Consider the following 19,493-nt stretch of genomic DNA (forward strand, 5'->3'; position numbering starts at 1 on the left):
AAGGTCAGTGCCATGGGTCCTCAATGATCAGCGGGCAACATCTACACAGGCCGAATTAAGCAAGAGAACTTTCCTACGTGCAGAGTCAAAAGCATTCAGCCATGGATGCAGGGGTCCAGGTAGACCCTGGGAGTATTTAAAACCAAGGTTAGGAAGGATATGCCCGTTTAAGGCAATATTTAAATATCATTAAAGCCCGTGCTTGTGCTTCTGAAACAAGGCCTTTTAAACTGCCTCCCGGTGAAATAAGAAACGTTTGTTCAATTCTTCTGCAGGCTCCCGTCTTCGTCAGGAAGATTTCCCACCTCGCATTGTTGAGCACCCTTCGGATCTCATTGTCTCGAAAGGAGAGCCTGCCACTTTGAACTGTAAAGCTGAAGGTCGCCCCACCCCGACCATCGAGTGGTACAAAGGCGGGGAAAGAGTGGAGACAGACAAGGATGACCCTCGCTCGCACCGGATGTTGCTGCCAAGCGGATCTTTATTTTTCTTACGTATAGTACATGGACGGAAGAGTCGGCCCGACGAAGGGGTCTACATCTGTGTAGCGAGGAATTACCTCGGAGAGGCTGTGAGCCACAACGCGTCGCTGGAGGTAGCTAGTAAGTAAAACGGTTTTCTAGGGGGAATTACACGGGCTCGTGTGTCTTGGACAGCTACAGCAAGGACTTATGCATGTATTACAGCCTTTGCGTGAGGATAGTCTAGATTTGTATGAACGCCATCTCAGACCCTGTCAGTTTTCCTCGCTTCTCATCCTATGTGGGTATTCAGTCTAGGTCGCTGGAACTGGTTTTCTGTAGAATATTTCCTTCACTGAGCTTGCTGTATTGCCTTCCATGGTTTGTTCGAACCGTGTGGAATGTGTAAGATTTGTCAGTAAGTAAAGTAGCATGCCGTTCAGGAAATTGCATTCGGAAGCTTCCTACCTTGTTAAGGGCAGCAGAGCCTGGGGACAAGCAGGTGTACACTATCCTGATGGTTCTGCTTGTTTGCTGTTTACTTATATGTATATCACATGTAGCATTTTTGTAATGTGATGAATGATTAGATGAATGTGATGAATGTTTTGCTATGTGATGAATATTGATGGGTGATTAGATTGATATATCTGTACTACAAATGTGCATTGTATTTGGATAGGATATGAACTGAACCTCTCTGACTTTCTATCCTCATTCAGTAGGTAGCTAAAAGGTTCATTTCCCTTCAAAGAATCCTGTTATGTGTATATATCAGAAATCTCTAATTTATACATAGGGATAATAAAGATGAATAAGATTCACATTAATCATTTGAAATATATATATATTTCCCAGGACTACCCGTATTTTAACATGACTTATGTCCCAAGTTTTATTTATATAACTTTTAATAGTCTTCGCTGTTCAACTAGAACTTGAACACATTAACCCATACCTAACAATTAAATTGAGAGATAAATTTAGAGATTAATCTCAAATCAAGTCCGAAGATAGTAAATGTTTTACCCCCTCACTAAGGTTTGTGTTATTTACACTGAGATAGACTGCCCAAGATACCTGATATTAAGAGAAAATATAAAACATAAGTGAATAGGATAAAACTAACCACTTCAGACTATGTCAAAACTAGCCATTAACATTAAGATTTTGTTGTTGTTACTTGTTTTACTTTGAGACATGATTTTGCTGGGTAGGGCAAGCTGGCCTTGAGCTTCCAAGTTTCCTGGCTCTGCCCCCTCAATGCTGGGATTACAGGCCGGCACCATCATACCCATTTCACACTTGAAAATGTGTATGTGAAACCTGAGGTCATGTCGCCCGGCTAAATTAAGTGACAGTAAACTTACTGCCCCTTTCTTAGTGACCTGACTCAAAGTGAAGGTCTCAGAACTACATCTGTAAGAGGGAAGGAAGCTATGATCACAGCCAAATGTGATTCTGCGTTTATGTTTGAAGCCCTTCTTTAAAGGGAACACAGGAAAACCACTTAAATGTGTTCCTGCTCATAAAACAGTGTACATGTTTTGGCAATTATCATCTTTTGCACTTCAGTAATTGTCATCGTATTTTTATTATAGAATAATTATTCCTCATTGAGGTCATGTTAAGGTAGGTAAAATTCAAACATCAATTCAAGAAATCAGAAAAGCTGGTAGAGATGGTATAGGTAGGTTCCTAATTGTGATTAAAAACAGCAAAGACCCAGAGAGAGAGAGAGAGAGAGAGAGAGAGAGAGAGAGAGAGAGAGAGAGAGAGAGAGAGAGAGAGAGAGAGAGAACAGTGTCTTGTTTGTTTTTAAACACTGGATGCGAGAAGAAAAACCAAAGGCATAGTGTGTGTGCCAACAGAAATAGCAAAGAGCACCTCGATTCCTTGGTGATTCAGCGCCCTGGTCCCTTTGGTCGTTTTCAGTATTTAGGAGGAAGTTATAGACTTGATTAGATCAGTCTGTCCCTTCCAGAGCTTCCTTTTCCAAACACCTCCTACTTCACCGCCGATTGTCAGGATACCCTGCCTGCACTGGTCTTCAGACAGCCTCTGTATGGATATTTTAAAGATACTATTAGTTTCCAGTTTTCTGTCTAAGCTACACAGTCCATCCCCTTGAGACTCTTAGTAAATATGTTCATGAGAATTGGAACCAAATTCAGAGCTCCTTATGCTCATAAGTTTTAGCACTGTGCTCCAAATAAAAATTAATATTATCAATTTACCAATTATTATATAAAGATTTTTTAAAAAGTTGTAAGATAATACTTAGAATAATTCCTATATTTATAAAGAGAGAAATGTATAAACATTTTATACTTCTCAAATTTAGTATGGTATTAATCACAATTTGATATACATATCCTCATTAAAGATAAAAAGTTTTGCAATCCTGAAGAAGTTTGTAGCATTTGGGTCAAATAGTTTTCATACTAATTTCATGACAGCGATCAGAAGAAACATTTGTTTATTGGATACTATGTTTGCTTTTAGCGCCCTGTCCTGAGAAAGGCTTTTATGTGTTTGGGAAGTTGAGAAACCATTAATTCATTAAAAAAAAAAAAACTCCCTTAGCACACTGCAAATCAATATGTAGCAGTTTAGTTCACACTATTTCACTCATTTATTTTTGACCATTAATACTGTTCTTGCCCCATTTTCAGGAGGCTTTTGTCCTAACACCCAAAGCAGCCCTTTTGTATGTTATAGAGTTGATCAACTCTTTTGATGGTGAGCACGGATGTCAGCCATGTTAGTTCCAAACAAGCCTGGGAATACTGTTAACAGTTTGGCTTTTATTTTTTCTTCCGGGAGTATACTGTTGCTCTTTGTTTTTCTACATGCTTCCTTAGTTTAGGTGCCATAAGTAAAGCAAGAGCTATTCTGACCCTCCCCAAGGCTCGGACAGGAAGCCGGAGATTGCATCTAATTTCACAGTGATGCTGTAGCCTCAGAAACCGCATTAGCAGAAGTGTCTTGAGGCAGCGCGGGTCTCACAGAGCACTTGTTGGGAATGCTTTTAAAAACATTTCATCTGTGTTTTGCTTGTGTTGCAACCAAGGTCTACAGCTGGAACAACAACTGGACTTCTTGATTCCTGATATTTGTCAATCCCTTAAACTTGAAAAAATTATAGACTGCTCCTAAGCCTTCATTTCTGCATAGAAATAATAACATTCTTGTCTATTGCACATTAATTTTTTTGTTAGAGGATTGCATGGACTGGTTGGTTGTCTTTAGGAATTTCTTGTTTCATTTTTTTCTGCATTACAGTGATAAGTAGAAATATGAGATTTTATATATCTATACTTGCCCTGGAGTAAAAATTACATTTCTTAAAAAAGTCAGTTGTGATGCAGTTTTACTTGCTGTATATGATTATACAATCTGAAAATTGATACAAGAAATGCTTAGCAGCACTTATTTCTAGTATTTATACCAAGAAGTTTGGAAACCTGGGTTTTGCAAAAGAAAAGAATCTTTAGTACTGGATGAATTTTTTTATATTTTTTCAATTATTATTTTTTGAAGACCAGTAATAAAATATGGATTATATATCTAAATTAGATCTAGTAAATTAGAAGATACTGTTTTTTTTTCAAGATTTATGAAAACTATATGTCTAAGTCATTTTCAACAGTAGCTGTCTAAAAACTGTCTTCTTGCCAGCCATATTTTCTAGGTTGTGGTGAATTACACTTTTATAGAGTTTAAGGTATGTTTTAAGAGACTGTTTTATTGATGTGTACTCTCCTGTACCCAGTGTTAGCACTTATTAAATATATTTTATGCCTGGTACAAATTGATAGCACAACTCTGTGATAGAAGTTATATTTAACAAGTATTTCCATCTTGGCTAATCCCATTGACTTTTAAGGAAGATTAATTCGAACCTTACCCTTTGTGGTTCTTATTGTAGAACATGGCTCTCTCCATGTCATCTGCGAAGCAGCGAGCAGTCAGCATATGGTTATTTGCTTCCTATTTAAGCTGTTTTCTCCTGAGGAAGAGACACTCCCCCAGGACTAGGCAGACATCTGCTCACTCTCTTAGCAGCAAAACCAGAGGAGTACTATAGTTCTTGGAAAGTAGTCATTATATTAATTAATCAAAGATAGCCTTTTTAGATTTTATTAACTACACTTCTAAAAACATGACTCTGAGGTAAACGAAACGTTGACTTTGAAATCAAGGAAAGATTTTCCAGTCCTTTTAATACACTATGGTCTTTTGTTGCTATTAGTAAATAATGCTTCCCAAAGTAACTTAGAATTGTAACTGTCTCATTTTCTTCATTTAAACAGAATGAAAAGGCAAGACAAAGCAAGTTAACCTTATGTGTGAAATAGACATGTATACTGACTGATAGAATACTATATTGGGAAATAGTGTGGTCCATGGAAGATGGAAGTATTCTTCCCAGAAGTTCAAATGGTTCTGATGAGATAGAATGGAAAAAAATAAGGCACTTTTATTTTCATTTTTATTTTTTTATTTTGAGACAGGGTCTTATTGTGTAGCTCTGGTCTGTTCTAGAACTCAGTGTGTAGACCAGACTGGCCTCAAACTCAGAGATCCACCTGTCTGTGCCTCCTAAGTGCTGGGATTAAAGGCATGTGCCACCATGCTCATATATAAAATAAGCCACTTATGAACATTTTGATTGAGAGGCCTTTGTGTATCATCAGGACAGAATTGGGAGAGGTGATTTGTTGAGTATCAAACAGCAGAAGGATGAAGACAGACCCTCAGGTCCTTCCATGTTGATCTTGGACAGGTTTTAACAAAACACACAGGAATTCTTCACATTTTTGAGCTTTCTATTTATAAGAGTCATTATGAGGTAGAAAGGTAGAGACTCAGATGATCGTGATGATGAACATTAGCAGAATATGTGTGCTAATGGGTATTTCAGTAGAAAAGGACAGAACTTGCCAAGCATTTAATTTTGACAGCTATTGTTATGTTATTGTCTACCTGAAGACTACTCTTAAGCAACAGGTTCTAGGCTTCAATACATAGCTGGCTTCTTGACTTACAAAACTTTACTGTTGTGTTCATTTCATATGTCAATAACTGCCAGAAATATGTTTGATTCAGGGCATGTTAGAGGTTGTCTTTACTCACAATCGCAGGCTAAAGATGATTAAAAAAATCTTAAGGTAAAAAATAAAGTAAAAAATAATTTCTAAAATCCTATTTTAGATCTTTGTTAGTTAAAAGTAACATATGCTCATTACGGAACAGTTCTATACTTTGTACATTTTCATGTACTCATTTTGTGTGTACATGTGCATGCCTCAGTGAGCACTTAGTTATCAGAGGACAACTTGGTAGGGCTCATTATCCCCTGCCATGTGGGGGTCCTGGATAGGGGGCTCAGGTCATCAGGCTTGACAGCACAAATTTTGACTGACTGAGCCATCTCACATGCCCTCAAGAACACTTTTGAAGTACATAGATACAAGATGGTTTAATCTTGAAATGTTATTCTCAGAATTTGCTACAGTTGAAATTTTAGTGGATAGTTTTGCCTTATGTAGAGAAATCTATGTCTATCTATCTATCTATCATCTATCTATCTATCTATCTATCTATCTATCTATCTATCTATCTATCTATCTATCTATCATCTATCTTTATCTATCTATCTATCTATCTATCTATCTATCTATCTATCATCTATCTATCTATCTATCTATCTATCTATCTATCTATCTATCTATCTATCATATAGAACCTTACTAATGATTCAGTATTATCTATCCTTCCCTCCTCCCATCACTCACTCCATTTCCTTTTTTCTTTCATTCTTTATATCCTTTTTTGGACCACACTCGGCCAACATTCTTCCACTGAGGGCTACGGCTTTGATATGTTGGAACAGGTAGGACATGTCAATAAATGACATGGACAAGCTAGGTTTCTAGGTTGAAGTTTAGAAAGCAGCTGCCTACTGAATGTTAGGACACACGTTGACTCGGCATGGATTCAATCTGGCCTTCCTGGGTGATGGTGACATACTCTATTCTGAGTCTCATGAATCACTCCTTTCATTTTCATAATAAATAGGGTGATATTTGTACACGCCGAAAAGTCCAAAGATAATTATTTCAACAGTAGTTGACACTTAGATATGAAGACCCTTGAGATTTCCAGAGAATCAATTCCACATTTACTTATTTATAAGCAACTCTTAGTAGGCTTCCATTGTACCAGCAGCATTGCCTTTAAAAACATGTAAGACAAAAGGTAGATCCAGTTATCTCTTCAAACTTATAGGATAACTCACCCCCCCACCCCCACACCTGCTAAGTCCTTGTCATTTACTGTTGATTTAAATGTTGGGCCTCACTCTTACATGTTTAGACTGACTAGAGATCATTGGTATTTATTTTAAAACATTTCTTGCAGGACACATTTTATTTACTATGAACATACTTTCTAAGTATAATTAATTTTAATCAAATAAAACCTTGTTTAAGCAAGTCTGTTATCACTTAGCAACTGAAATTGTTTTATCTATAAATTTGTCAAGTTAAAATATAGCATTGTTAAATGTCTTTTTGCAATAAAGTTCTTCTGTCTCTTTGTTACTCCATAGAGGCAACTTTTTACAATGTTATATTTAAACAGTGAATTAAAATGTAAAAATATGGAGAATGTATAGCCAAACTATAGGCCATTATAAAACAGTTTTTCTTAAATATTTTTTTCTAATTACTCCTAAAAGCTCTAGGTCTTTCTTTGTGATTCAAAAATGAATTAAAAATTAAAAACAACAAAAAACACCTGCCTTGATCTTCGCAGATGGAGTAAGTTAGTTGAAAATGCACAACTAGCCATATATAAGGACCTTCTGCTTAATTGTGGCAAGTGTTATGGAGTAAAAGAAGACCTGAGAACTGACTTTCATGAGGGTATGATTGAGCACAAACAAAACGTCACTTCAAATTAAATGAAGAATACATCTGAAGGGCTATGAGAAAATGATAGAGTTGGACGTATTTGAGAAAATGATAGATGCTAAGTACACTGTTTGGATGATGGAGAATGGATATGGGGGTGATCAAGCCTATGAAATGTTGGCTTTACAGCTGCAGTAAGGATGCTCTACGTTCAATGGAACAATGCCACAGACTTTAAGATAATGGTGGAGGTGACTAGGTCTGATTTGCAGTTTAAAAACCACCATCTCTATGTTACCTGAGGATACTTTGTGTACAGAATGAATTAGAACATGATTAGAAGAAGTCAGTGAGGTTGGTTGCAATATTTCAGGTAGACATGTTGATGATTTAAAGTTAGTGATAGGAAATAAACAGAAAAGGAAGGTTTAATTTGCATGTTGGAGGGTCAAATAGGAGCTGAAAATTTGTAAGAAATTCAGTTACTGGGGTGTGCAAAGCAAGATTGAGTCTATGATTATGCAAATATTATTGGCTTTTTGGAACATAGCTTGATAGTTTGGTGGTTCCTGGTAGTTAGTATGCCCATCAAAGTTATAAAAAAAACAAAACAAAACACAGTTTCCTGATCTGAAACATTACATTTTGCCTCTTTTTCCATTAGTCAGTGACTCCATGTGCCTCCATTTTAGCCTTTTACTTGTCTTGTGTTCAGTCCCTGGCTCTGAATGCTCCTGCTGCACTCAGCACACATGTTCAGCACACTGCCCCAGAATAGAGATTTAGCCTTCTACCCACAGTACCTAGTGTCATTCCTGGCCCATAGTAAGTGAGGCAATCTCCCATATAACTCAGAAATGTTTTATTTCATATACAGTAGGAATGGTGAAGGATCATAGCGCCACCTCAAAGAATGAGCTACACTTTTCACTTACTTCTCAGCCAGTAATTTTTAGGATCAAACCTGGCATGATCTCAAATACTGCATGGCCAGCAGAGGACCCCCAACATGGGCTCTTTGTGACTTGATCACTATTTACTATGTAGAACGGACTGAAGGATCTGTGATAATCAGCATTCTGAGATAATACATTTTAAAGATGAAAAGGTTTATTGTGCGTGGTCCACAGTGTCACGAGTTTCTTTGATTCTCTCAGTTTGGACCTCTGGTGAGGCAGAAGGTAGCAGGGAACATGGAATAAGCAGTTACTCACCTAATGTCCGATGTAAAACAAAAAAGAAAGGAAAGGCTCAAAATCATTTTCAAGGGCATCAGACCTCAATAACCTAACTTTCTTTCACAAGGTTCTACCAACTCCTCCCACAAAGCTGATAAGTAGTCAGTGGAAGACATTGAAGACCCAGGCCTTGACAGTGCCCATCAGTGGATTAAAAGACGAGGAAGAGGCTGTGTGTATGTGTAATATTCAGCCATAAAGGAAGAATAAAATTTGCCCTTTGCATAAAATTAGATAGAACTATATAGATCATCATGTTCAAGGAAATAAAACAGACATACAAAGGTGAGCACTACATGGTCTCATTCATTTCTTAAAGCCTTAAAGTTAATTTCATGGAAGAATGGAGTGCACCAGTGGTTACTAGCTAATGGGAAAGACTAGAGAGAAAAGCAGAGCAGAAGGAAAGTAAAGGGAACCTATCTTAGTTACTTTTCAGTTGCTTTAAGAGACACCATGACCAAGGCAATGTATAAAATAAAGTATTTAATTGGAGGCTGGCTTACGGTTTCAGAGGTGACAGAGAGCACAGCAGCAGGCAAGCAGGCATGGGGCTGGAGCAGTAGCTGAGAACTTACATCCTGATTTGCAAGTTGGAGGCAGAGGGTGAGAGACTGGGCCTGGCATGGGCTTCTGAAACCCCAAAGTCCACCCCCAGGGACACATCTCCTTTAACAAGGCCATGCCTACTTCAACAAGGCCACACCTCCTAATCCTTGCCATAACAATTCCACCAACTAGGGGCTAAACATTCATACATGTTAGGCAAATGAGGCCATTCTCATTCACTCATCACCAAACAAAACTGGAGAGGAAAAATTAACTCTGGTTTGTATACCACAGCGGGGTACTAATTGGACACAGGTAATTGGGGTATATTTCCAAAGAACTTGAAGAGTAAGCAAGCTCCCAACAAAAGGAAAGGTTTATGTTTCAGGTGATGGAGTGCTTAACACACTGATTTTATTACTACCTATTGCACACATATATGTGTCAAATTAGTGTATAGTGTGTGAAAAAAGATATAGAATTATTAGGTCTCAATGAAATAATAGTAATTATTATTGTGTCTCTGGGTTCAAGCTTAGTTCCTCACACATAGTATGCAAACATCCAACTCTGAACTCGATCTCTACCCTCCCAATAAAATTCATTTAAAATGTATTTGCAAGGTACTATTTTCCTTGAAATTTTTCTCTTACTCAGTTCAGGAATTTTTAAATGTCTTTTGTTTTTCACATATAACAGTCAAGGAAATTAGTTAATTCTCATTACAGAAACTGAAGGAATTTGTTTTTTTATGCTCTTATGTGTAGTAACCCTCTTTAGGCATGGTAGATGATAATGACTACCTAATAGAAAATGGAGAGGTGGGTATGAAAATGATTTCTGTGTTGACAGTGCCTGAAATGGGTACTTTGTGTATAAAGTAGAAATCTAGAAGATGTAGTAACTGGGCAGTATATATAAAAAATATTGGAAACATATATGATTTAAATGCTGAGTCCGTATAACAGTGAAGGTGAACAGATTCAGGCGTGAGAAAGCCTGCAAACTCAAGGCAGTACATGGAACCCTACTTCACAAAATGTGGATCATGGACCAGCATTAAGATTTCCAAATGTTGGGTTTCATCTCATTTGTGACAGGCCTGTTTTTGACCATTATTGCAGTGTGAATTACATGCAAGTTCAAGATGTGGACACTCTGGTGTACACTGGCATCACTTTCATCAGGACCTTTTTTTTTTTTTTTTTAAATTTAAACCAAATTTGAGAAAATCTAGCTGGAATTTCTCACTAAAGTTCAGAGTTCTAATCCTTCCCTAGAGTCACAAATGCCCTTTGGGAATGTAAGCATAATGTGGTAGAGATTTTTAAAAAATACTTATGGTTTTAAGGATGTAAAAGAGGAACGGTAGCCGGGATAAATGTGTCTTAGATAGGTAGATCTCTTGCCTCTCAGTGCGGTAGACTTCTGAGAGAAGATGTAGGACAGGCGAATTACCTGATCTTCTAAAGCAATGAGAATTGGTAGGGGGAGGCTGGGTGCGGTGGAGTGGCAGAAAGACTGTAGAGGAAGGAAATTAGGGTCACAGACAGCAACCCTTGGAATGTTCAAGCAGGATGCAGAGAAAGGCAATTGGAGCAACAAGGTGAGGATGTAGGAAGAAGGAGATGCAGAGACAAGAGAACAGACTGCAAGCAACAGGGTGAGTCTGAGGCGCTGAAACAGGAGCAAGCAGGGGAGTAGAGATAAAATGGGCATTAGACCCCAAAGAGTAGAGAAATATATTCTCTTCGATAAGTAAGGACAAGCCATGTTTACTTTATAAAACGCTTATAAGAAATATGAGATGATTACAACTAGTGGGATGCTAACCAGAGAACAGGCAATTCCATCCTTTATTTTTAATAAAGCAAAGAAAGTAATATGATGTAGCTAGAAGTGTTCCTATGTCCCACCTGGTCCGCAACTGCTCAGACCCAAGTAAATACACAGAGGCTTATATTAATTAAAACTACTCGGCTCCCGGGCAGGGCAGTGGTGGCACACGGCTTTAATCCTAGCACTCGGGAGGCAGAGCTAGGTGGATCTCTGTGAGTTCGAGGCCACCCTGGTGTGCAGAGTGAGATCCAGGACAGGCACCAAAATTACACAGAGAAACTCTGTCTCAAAAAACCTGCTCAGCCATTATTAGCTCAGGCTAACTACTGATTAGCTCTTACACTTAAACTCAGCCCATTTCTGATATTCTATATGTTGTCATGTTTTTGTGGCTTTACCTGTGTACCATTATATGCTGCTCCCTGGAGAGTGAGCTGGCATCTCCTAACTCAGCCTTCCTCTTCCCAGAATTCTCCTGGTCTGCTTATGCTGCCTATACTTCCTGCCTGGCTACTGGCAAATCAGTGTTTTATTAAACCAGTGTACAAAAACATTATTCCAAAGCTATACATGAAAAGTTTTGGGTGTTTTTTAGTGAGTTCATGACAGCTGGTATTTACTTAACATATCCAAAAATGAAATACTCAGTTCCCTTGTTTACTTTGCATGTACTTAAATCAAAGTTGTAGTAAAAGTAGGTTTTATTAATAGGAATGGACACATACTAGGGTCATTTGTTAGCCAGTTAGTCTCTACCCCTGACTTGTAGTTTAATGTGGCTAAAGATTATTTGTTGTAGTCCAAAGAGGTGCAGAATAAAAGAATATCCAGTCACCGTCATTAATACTACTTTTATGCACTCTGTTTAAGAAGAAGTTATCACTTAATTTGCTTAAATCCCATGCTGTTGCTAAATCATCCATTCAGTTTCATTCTGACAGCGGAGAGAAGCTTTTGAAAAGATATGGCAGCTCGTGTGTTTGAAGATCGTCATTACGTGGGCCATGATTTTTAATAAGGTGGTTCTGATGTTTCAGTTGTTAAGTAAAATGAAGCAGTTTCTAATTCAGTCTCTGAGTCTCTAAAGGAGAAATGGTACCCTTTGCTGCATTTTGAGTCATGTCGTGTTTAACCTAGCTTGAAATTGAAGCGTTAATAGTGCACATGACATTTTACACTTGTCAGGAGAAATAAAGGTTTATGATGGAGATATTTAGTATTCCTGGGTGGGGACCCTTTATATCTTATCTAGTCAACCTTGGAGAAAACTTTAAAAGAAAAGACAGTGAGTTAAAAAGCAAATAGGAAAAGGCAGTTCCCTGCCCACACAGGATTTAAATTCTGTCTCAAGGTCTCCTTGTTTGGACCCTGTCTGTCTTGACTGGCTAATATTGTAATCTATATCTAAACTAGGTCCTATTGAGATACTGTTTGTAAATTTTTTACTCCATGTAGACACCAGAAAACCAGATTGGGTGCCTACATATGAGGTAAAAGTACATTGAGAATATTTTGATTATATTAGCTTAGGATGGCTATCGTCTTCCCAAGTGACCTCTTGGTTTTCAAATGGAAGAGTCCTGCAGGTTATAGCGTAAGTGTTGCTGAAGGTGTTTCTTGGAATATCTGACTTGCTCAGCTTTCCTTTGAGATCCCCAGAAGGAGCAGGGGAAAGAACACAGCAGTAGTTAAAGCAGAGAGGTGCAGGGGACTATTTCCATGGCCTGTGCTTTGAGAAGCTATAGGCTGTCCCTCCCCCGTCCCTTCTCTCTTCTTTTGTCTAAAGCCTGCAAAGAACCTCGAATGCTGCGTTGTCTATTACATTAGTAGACAATAAAACCAACTCTAGTTTCTTTTCCTTCTTTATAAATTGTAATTACCACTGAAGTCTCTTCATAGTTTCCCACGAAGAGATTCTCTCTAGACTGCGTCCTTGCCATTCTTAAAGCCTCCTCAGTTTTAATGAGCAACAATGCTTTTCTTATGACCTATTTTAAGAAGACTTTGTTTTTTCTAATTTTTAAACTTATTTTTATTTTATTCGTATGAGTATTTTGCCCGAATGTGTATCCATGCATCACATGTGTGCCTGGTGCTCATGGAGGCCCAGAAGAGATGTCAGATCTCCTGGGACTGGTGTTTCAGCTGGTTATGAGCCACTATGTGGGTGCTAGGAACCTGGATCTCCTGGAAGAGCCATGAGGGCTCTCAACTACTGCGCCATCTTTCTAGCCCCTTGTATTGTTATTACCCATCTATACTATCTATATCTATATCTATATCTATATCTATATCTATATCGATCATATCTATATTAGTGCTTATTTTTAGAAGACTTTGTGGAAATTCTTCAGAGGTGATGAAATTCATCTTGCTGTTGTGCTAAAGCAAAGTTTTCAAGAAACTAATGAATGCTTGCTTAGCATAGTTCTGTAGATATACACAAGTTATTAAACCTCACTATGCAAGGTGCTAATTTCATTACTGTATAGAGGTGTTGGGAGCTGCTGTGGATTAGATCTGGGGTTTCTCCCACAGCCGTGTGGGTTGAAGGCTTGGGCTGCAGGCCTGGCACACTGTTATTCAGAGGTAGAGCTTTAAAGAAATAGGACCTAGTAGAAGGTTGTTAGATCAACACATATGAGTTTGAAAGGTATAGTGCAGTGGCCCTCAATCTTCCTAATGCTGAGACCTTTTAATATAGTTCCTTATGTTATGGTGACCACCAGCCATAAAACGTGTCTCGAAAAACAAACAAACAAACAAACATGATAATATGTTGTTGCTACTTCCTAACTGCAATTTTTTGTAACTATTTTAAGCCATCATGTGAATATCTGATATGCAATCCCTGTGAAAGGGTCTTTGGACCCCCTTACAGGGTTGCCACGCCCAGGTTGAGAACTACTGGTATAGGGGGACCACAACCCTTGTCTCCTTTTCTTTGTTTCTGGCTGCTATGAGGTATGCAGCTTCCTCTGCTGTGGGAACCTGCTCTAATGTGCTGTACTGCCACAGGCCCAAAGAACCAGGATGAAACACAGATAGATTAAAACGAAGAGCCCAATTAAGACATTCCTTCTTTTAAGTAGAGTGCCTCAGGTTCCTTATCATTATGATAGAAGATGAGTAACATAGAAGCATTACATGAGTAGATCGTATGTATATAAACGGTTTTGAATTGTGCCTGGTGGATTTCTCAGTAGAAGCCATTATACTATCTGCCATTTGCTATGCCATTTGTATGTTAATAAGTGAATTTCTGAAACTTAGGTGATACCAAAATGTCTCTTCTCATTTGAGGAAGGCAAATTCAGAAATCCTAATGCCATATACAGTTGCCTGTGAAATGATCTCTAATATTTCACCAGGGACAGTCATTGTCTCATACCCAACAAGATTTAAAAGCCGGACAAATATTTATAAAAAGATATAGATGCCTCACTTATCTGTGTGTAGTCTACCTCCTATGATGGACGTACTTTTTGGTTTTACAACTCTGTTGTTACTGGCATGGTTAACATTTCAGTATTTCTTTGTACTTCATCTCAAAATATGTTCCAGTAAATTATTTCTGGACTGTTAGATAAATTGGAATATGTTCCTATGAATGAACATTTAATACTACCTCCTTTTGGGTAAGAGTTCAGAGTCAAGTGTTGATGAATAGACTACAATAGTTCCTGTTCTTCTTGTTGTGACACAAAGAACTTCTTGAGAAAAGAATTACTTTGGCCCATTGTTTGAGAGACTAGTATACACTGTGGCAATGAGAACCCATAGCTAGTTCTCCTCAGCCCTGATGGAGTACACAGCAGAGAATGGAGCACTCTGGGGCTCACCTGGCTTCTTTCTTCATTCTTTTATGTTCAGCCTGAGACCCCAGCTCCAGAGATGGTGCTCCCTGCATTCAGAACAGGTCTTTCCTCCTCAGTTTAACCTAATTTGGGGAACCGACCTCAAAGGCATACCCAGAGGAGTGTCTGATAGGTGGTGATTCAAATCCAGTCAGGTGGACAGCGAAGATTGACCACCATAGGTACCGAATATATGAAGAGGATTTAAATTACTGTCATTTCCAAAATAATCAGTCAACTCTTGTCTTCTCAGAGGACATGCTGGGGAACAGTGGGAGGAGGCATGGCCTTGTGCAGTGCAAGCTTGTGTCTATGGTACTTTTCATCTTCTATTGTCTCGAGAATGGTCTGTTCATACCTGGACTTCTGGGAAGTTTGCTTCTGCTCTGTCAGTTGTGTGTGTGTGTGTGTGTGTGTGTGTGTGTGTGTGTGTGTGTGTAAATATATGTATGTGCGTGTGGTCTGTGTATGGGTATGGATGCCAGGTGTGTGACTCTGTATGTGGCGGCCAGTAGTCAACCTTCTATGGTGCTCTTCATGAGCTGTCCATCTTAGTTGTTTTTCATTTTTATCTATTTTTGAGATAGGGTTCATTACTGGAATCGGCAGCTCACAGATTTAGCTAGGTTAGTGGGCAGCACATTACACAGATCTGCCTGCTAGTACTAGGTTTAAAAGTATCCACCAACATGTCTTGCTTTCTATGTTTACGTTAGTGACCCACCTCATGTCTTCATGCCATGTGGCAGGAACATTGTCAGTGGAAGTATCTCTCCATCTCTTTTAGCATCTTTAAGACTGTATTGGAGTCTTACTCATGATCCCAACATGGGCAATTCAAAGATGCTGTTATATTGGTACTGTCAATGCTACAGGACCTTTTATTTTTGACTTCTATTTTCTAACTTTGTCTTTTATAATTGGCATAATTTACCCCTTTGTGAGCACTTGACCTTATTTGTGAAATACTCTCTTTCCCATAATTTCATGACTTTGTCAAGGGTGCTTCTTCCTGTATATAACTCAGTTTAAGTTGTATATAAGCAGTTTAACCAATTAAGGTTTAACCAGTTAAATTGGTTTTGGAGATGGATCACACAGATAAAGTACAGTGCATTACATGACTTTCCTATTTATGTGGCTGACTGGTTTTGTGGTCTATAAATACAATGACCAATTTCTTGAGAATTTATTATTGGACGTCTTTTGTCCTTTGTATGTATGTTGTCTTTTGTCCAACATAATTTCTGTGAATTATGTTGGATAACCAGACCCAACAACTTAGGTCCATGTACTCAGTTTGTCTTGACTTTGATCTGTTCTCACCTGAGTTTGGAGGGACTGGCAGCATCTCCAGGTCACCTGTCCTGATACTTACCATTTTCCTTATCTCTAACTCTTTTCTACATTATTCAAATGTTGGAGATAAATCATTAGACAGCCATCACTGTAGACCAGAAAGCTGACCTTGATTTTTACCTTCAATTTTTCATCCCCTCTATGTGTATTCATGAACAGATATTGGTTGATAGTTTTCATAAGGAGCTTTAGAATCTTTCCAGACAACTCCATTGTCTTTCCTTGTATCATCCACATCACTTCTCATTGAGATGTCTGCAATAATCCTTTGTAGATGAAGAGTCATCTGTGCTTCTAGATGGTTTGGTCAGAGGTTCTTACTTCTTTGAAAGTTTAAATTCTTTAATACGATTTGCAAGGCTATGTGTAATCTTGGCATGGTGGCTTAGACCTCTCTCCTATCCCTTTGATCTGGTAGAAACTATTTATTGCTTCGGAGCTGAGCCATGGCTTCCTCCAGCATTCCTGTTCTGTAAATCTCCATTTCTGCCCCCAACACATGTCAAAGTTAACCTTCCTGGCACAGCCCTGGATTGCTTTCTCACAGTATGTAACCCTTATTGTGGTTAAGTCTTTACTTGTTCATAATTCCTGTTTAATTTATGTACACCTTGGAGGTCTTAGTGTGGTCACAATGGATTCATTGTTACCGAATCTTTGTCAGTCAAGATTCTATAAAAGGATCCCTTACAACCCTCAACAAAGAAAGGCAGTGTGTACTTTGTATTAAAATGGGTTCAGGTAAAATTTACATATTTGTTTCTCAAAGAAAGGAGAAATTGTACAAAAATTACCCTGGGTTTAGCAGGGTAATTGTGTGTGTGTGTTTGTGTGTATGTGTGCGTGTGTGTGTGTGTGTGTGTGTGTGTGTGTGTGTGCTCTGCCTTTTGCCTCTCATTTTCCTCTTTACAAATAAGTTTCTATAGTCAACTCTAATAAGAGGTCCTGTTTGTCATTGTACAACTTTGCTAGACAAACTTTGTTTGTTTTGTGAGTGTCTTGCTATGTTGCCTCAAACCTGTAAACATTAAGCTCCAGCTTCCGAAGTACTGGGATTTCCAATGTATGCCATTGCACCTGCTCTAGGCATTTCCATAAACCTTCAGAGCACATGCAGTATATCACTTCTGGTGGTTCGATGCATGTTTCTCTACGTTAGCAATCATGCTGTAGTAATATGTTGCCAAGCTTATCACGTTGTGTAGGTCAGGCATATTAAACACATTTCAACTTGCACTATTTTCAATGTAATAGGAGATTATTATTTTGGCTGTGATGAGGAAGAAATTACTTATATTGGCTCATAGTTTATGAAGATTTAGAACATCATAGTAGCGAAGGCATGGGGTACAACTCAGGTCACATGACTCAAAGTGAGACAGAAAGCACTAGGGATAATAGGCCCCCAATGACCTACCCACACCTGCCTACTTCCTTCCCTACCATTATTTCCAGAACCCTCCACAGCAGTACCAGTAGTTATGGACCAGCATGTAAGAGGTGTGTCTATGGGGAACCTTTCATATTTAATCTATGATGTTATAATAAGTTAATGAGAGTCTCTTCAGCATTACTTATTTAATACAGTAATCCTATACATATGTCAGATTGTAAAATTCCATATTATTTTAAATAGAATGAAATTGTTTTGACTTGATACTAAAAACATACTATATGAGTATTAAAAAAGAAACACAATGATGTGCACTGATATAAATAGTTAAGCATCATGTTTCCCCTAAATTGTTGAATAAACGAAGCAAGGAAATGTTAATTAATGTTCATAGTTTAAATCTGAAGTATAAAAGTGTCTCGATACTTTTAAATAATTTTCATATTCCAGTGGAATTTTAGTTAATAGACTAAAATTAAAACTTTCAATATCATTAAAACAGTTTAATGTAAATATTTAAGCCAAAGTTTTCACATTCACAAATATGCTAAACGTTTAAAAATGAAAATACTTATTTCTTTTAGCACATTCTTTCTTCTCTTCCTTAAGTTAATCATAGTCCCTGGCATTGATGCCCGCCTCACTGGCTGATTCTCTACTCCTTCATCATAACCATTGTCTAGGCAAGGACACTGAGCATTACTTAATGGAGGGAGGTGGGAAAGAAAGTTAATTTGGCTGAGGTAGTTCTAGTTGTAAAGGTAGTTAATTGAGGCCAGAAGACACACAAACAGACACAGACACAGACACACACACCCACACACACCCACTGAGGAAAATATTTGATATGTCTTGTATAGAATCATTTTCAATTCTTTTTAGAACTTTGGGAATTTTTAGAATGTCAGAGGCAAACATTCTTTAGGTATTGGAAAATTGGGTTGGAGCATATGATTTATTCATGAAATTTTGGTTGCAGAAAATATGAACAAGGAATCCACATCCCTCTAACCTTGCCCCAAAATGCTGCAATTACTGAGATAATTAGCTCCATGTTATTATAGATTATTTTTCTTATAAATAATTTATACTTCAGTTTACTCTCATTCTTTAAAATGGCAGAGCATGAAATTGATTAGATATAATTGTACATCTGATTAATATTTAATTCAAATTATTTTATAGCCTCATTTAGATATTACTTTGTCACAATGTAGGATGCTGAGTGTATATTTTAAAATTTTATATACATATATGTATGTGTGTGTGTTTATACTCATTTTTTAAATTCTAAAGTATCATTTCTCTAGAGCATAAAATTTTATGTGTGCCTCTATAGATCCATACATATTTAAAATATATACAAAATATGTAAAAAAAACTTAAATTATATGTTTGAAAATAATGTTATAATACATATGATCTCTGTTTTTTTGGGGGGGGATAGTTCACTAATGGAATTGACTAAGTTTAAAAACTCGGGTTTTTTTCTAAGTTCAGTTATCTCTATACATTTTTACATATACTATGTAACAGAACAGCTGTTTGTTAATGGAAATAGAATGAGTTGGCATTCTCTCCTGGAAGCCAGCTCTGTCCTTACTTTGTGTATGTGAGAGGAAGTTGGTAGTCAGTTCCTGATTGATGCTGAGGTTGGTAGTCAGTCAGTTCCTGATTGATGCTGAGGTTGGTAGTCAGTTCCTGATTGATGCTGAGGTTGGTAGTCAGTCAGTTCCTGATTGATGCTGAGGTTGCACAGGTGCTCCAGGTGATGAAGATGCTGAGGGGCTACAGCCTGGGCCACATTTCTTATGACCCTTGTGTTGGGGAGCTGGAGACAAGCTCGAAAGGAGAATAAAGACTTCTGAAAACTGCAC

General features: G+C 37.9%; 1 protein-coding gene across 6 annotated transcripts in view; it reads left to right on the forward strand.

Moving 5' to 3' along the window:
* Positions 1–19,493, forward strand: part of Robo1 (roundabout guidance receptor 1) — a 997,953-nt gene that overhangs the window by 684,286 nt on the left and 294,174 nt on the right. For all 6 annotated transcript variants that reach the window (XM_016002158.3, XM_076549102.1, XM_076549101.1 and 3 more), the window contains one exon: positions 276–602. In XM_016002158.3, the coding sequence (XP_015857644.1) occupies positions 276–602 (327 nt within the window). The remainder of the gene's footprint in view (positions 1–275; positions 603–19,493) is intronic.

This window comes from Peromyscus maniculatus, chromosome 12, assembly GCF_049852395.1.
Source record: "Peromyscus maniculatus bairdii isolate BWxNUB_F1_BW_parent chromosome 12, HU_Pman_BW_mat_3.1, whole genome shotgun sequence".
In the NCBI taxonomy this organism is placed as follows: Eukaryota; Metazoa; Chordata; class Mammalia; order Rodentia; family Cricetidae; genus Peromyscus; species Peromyscus maniculatus.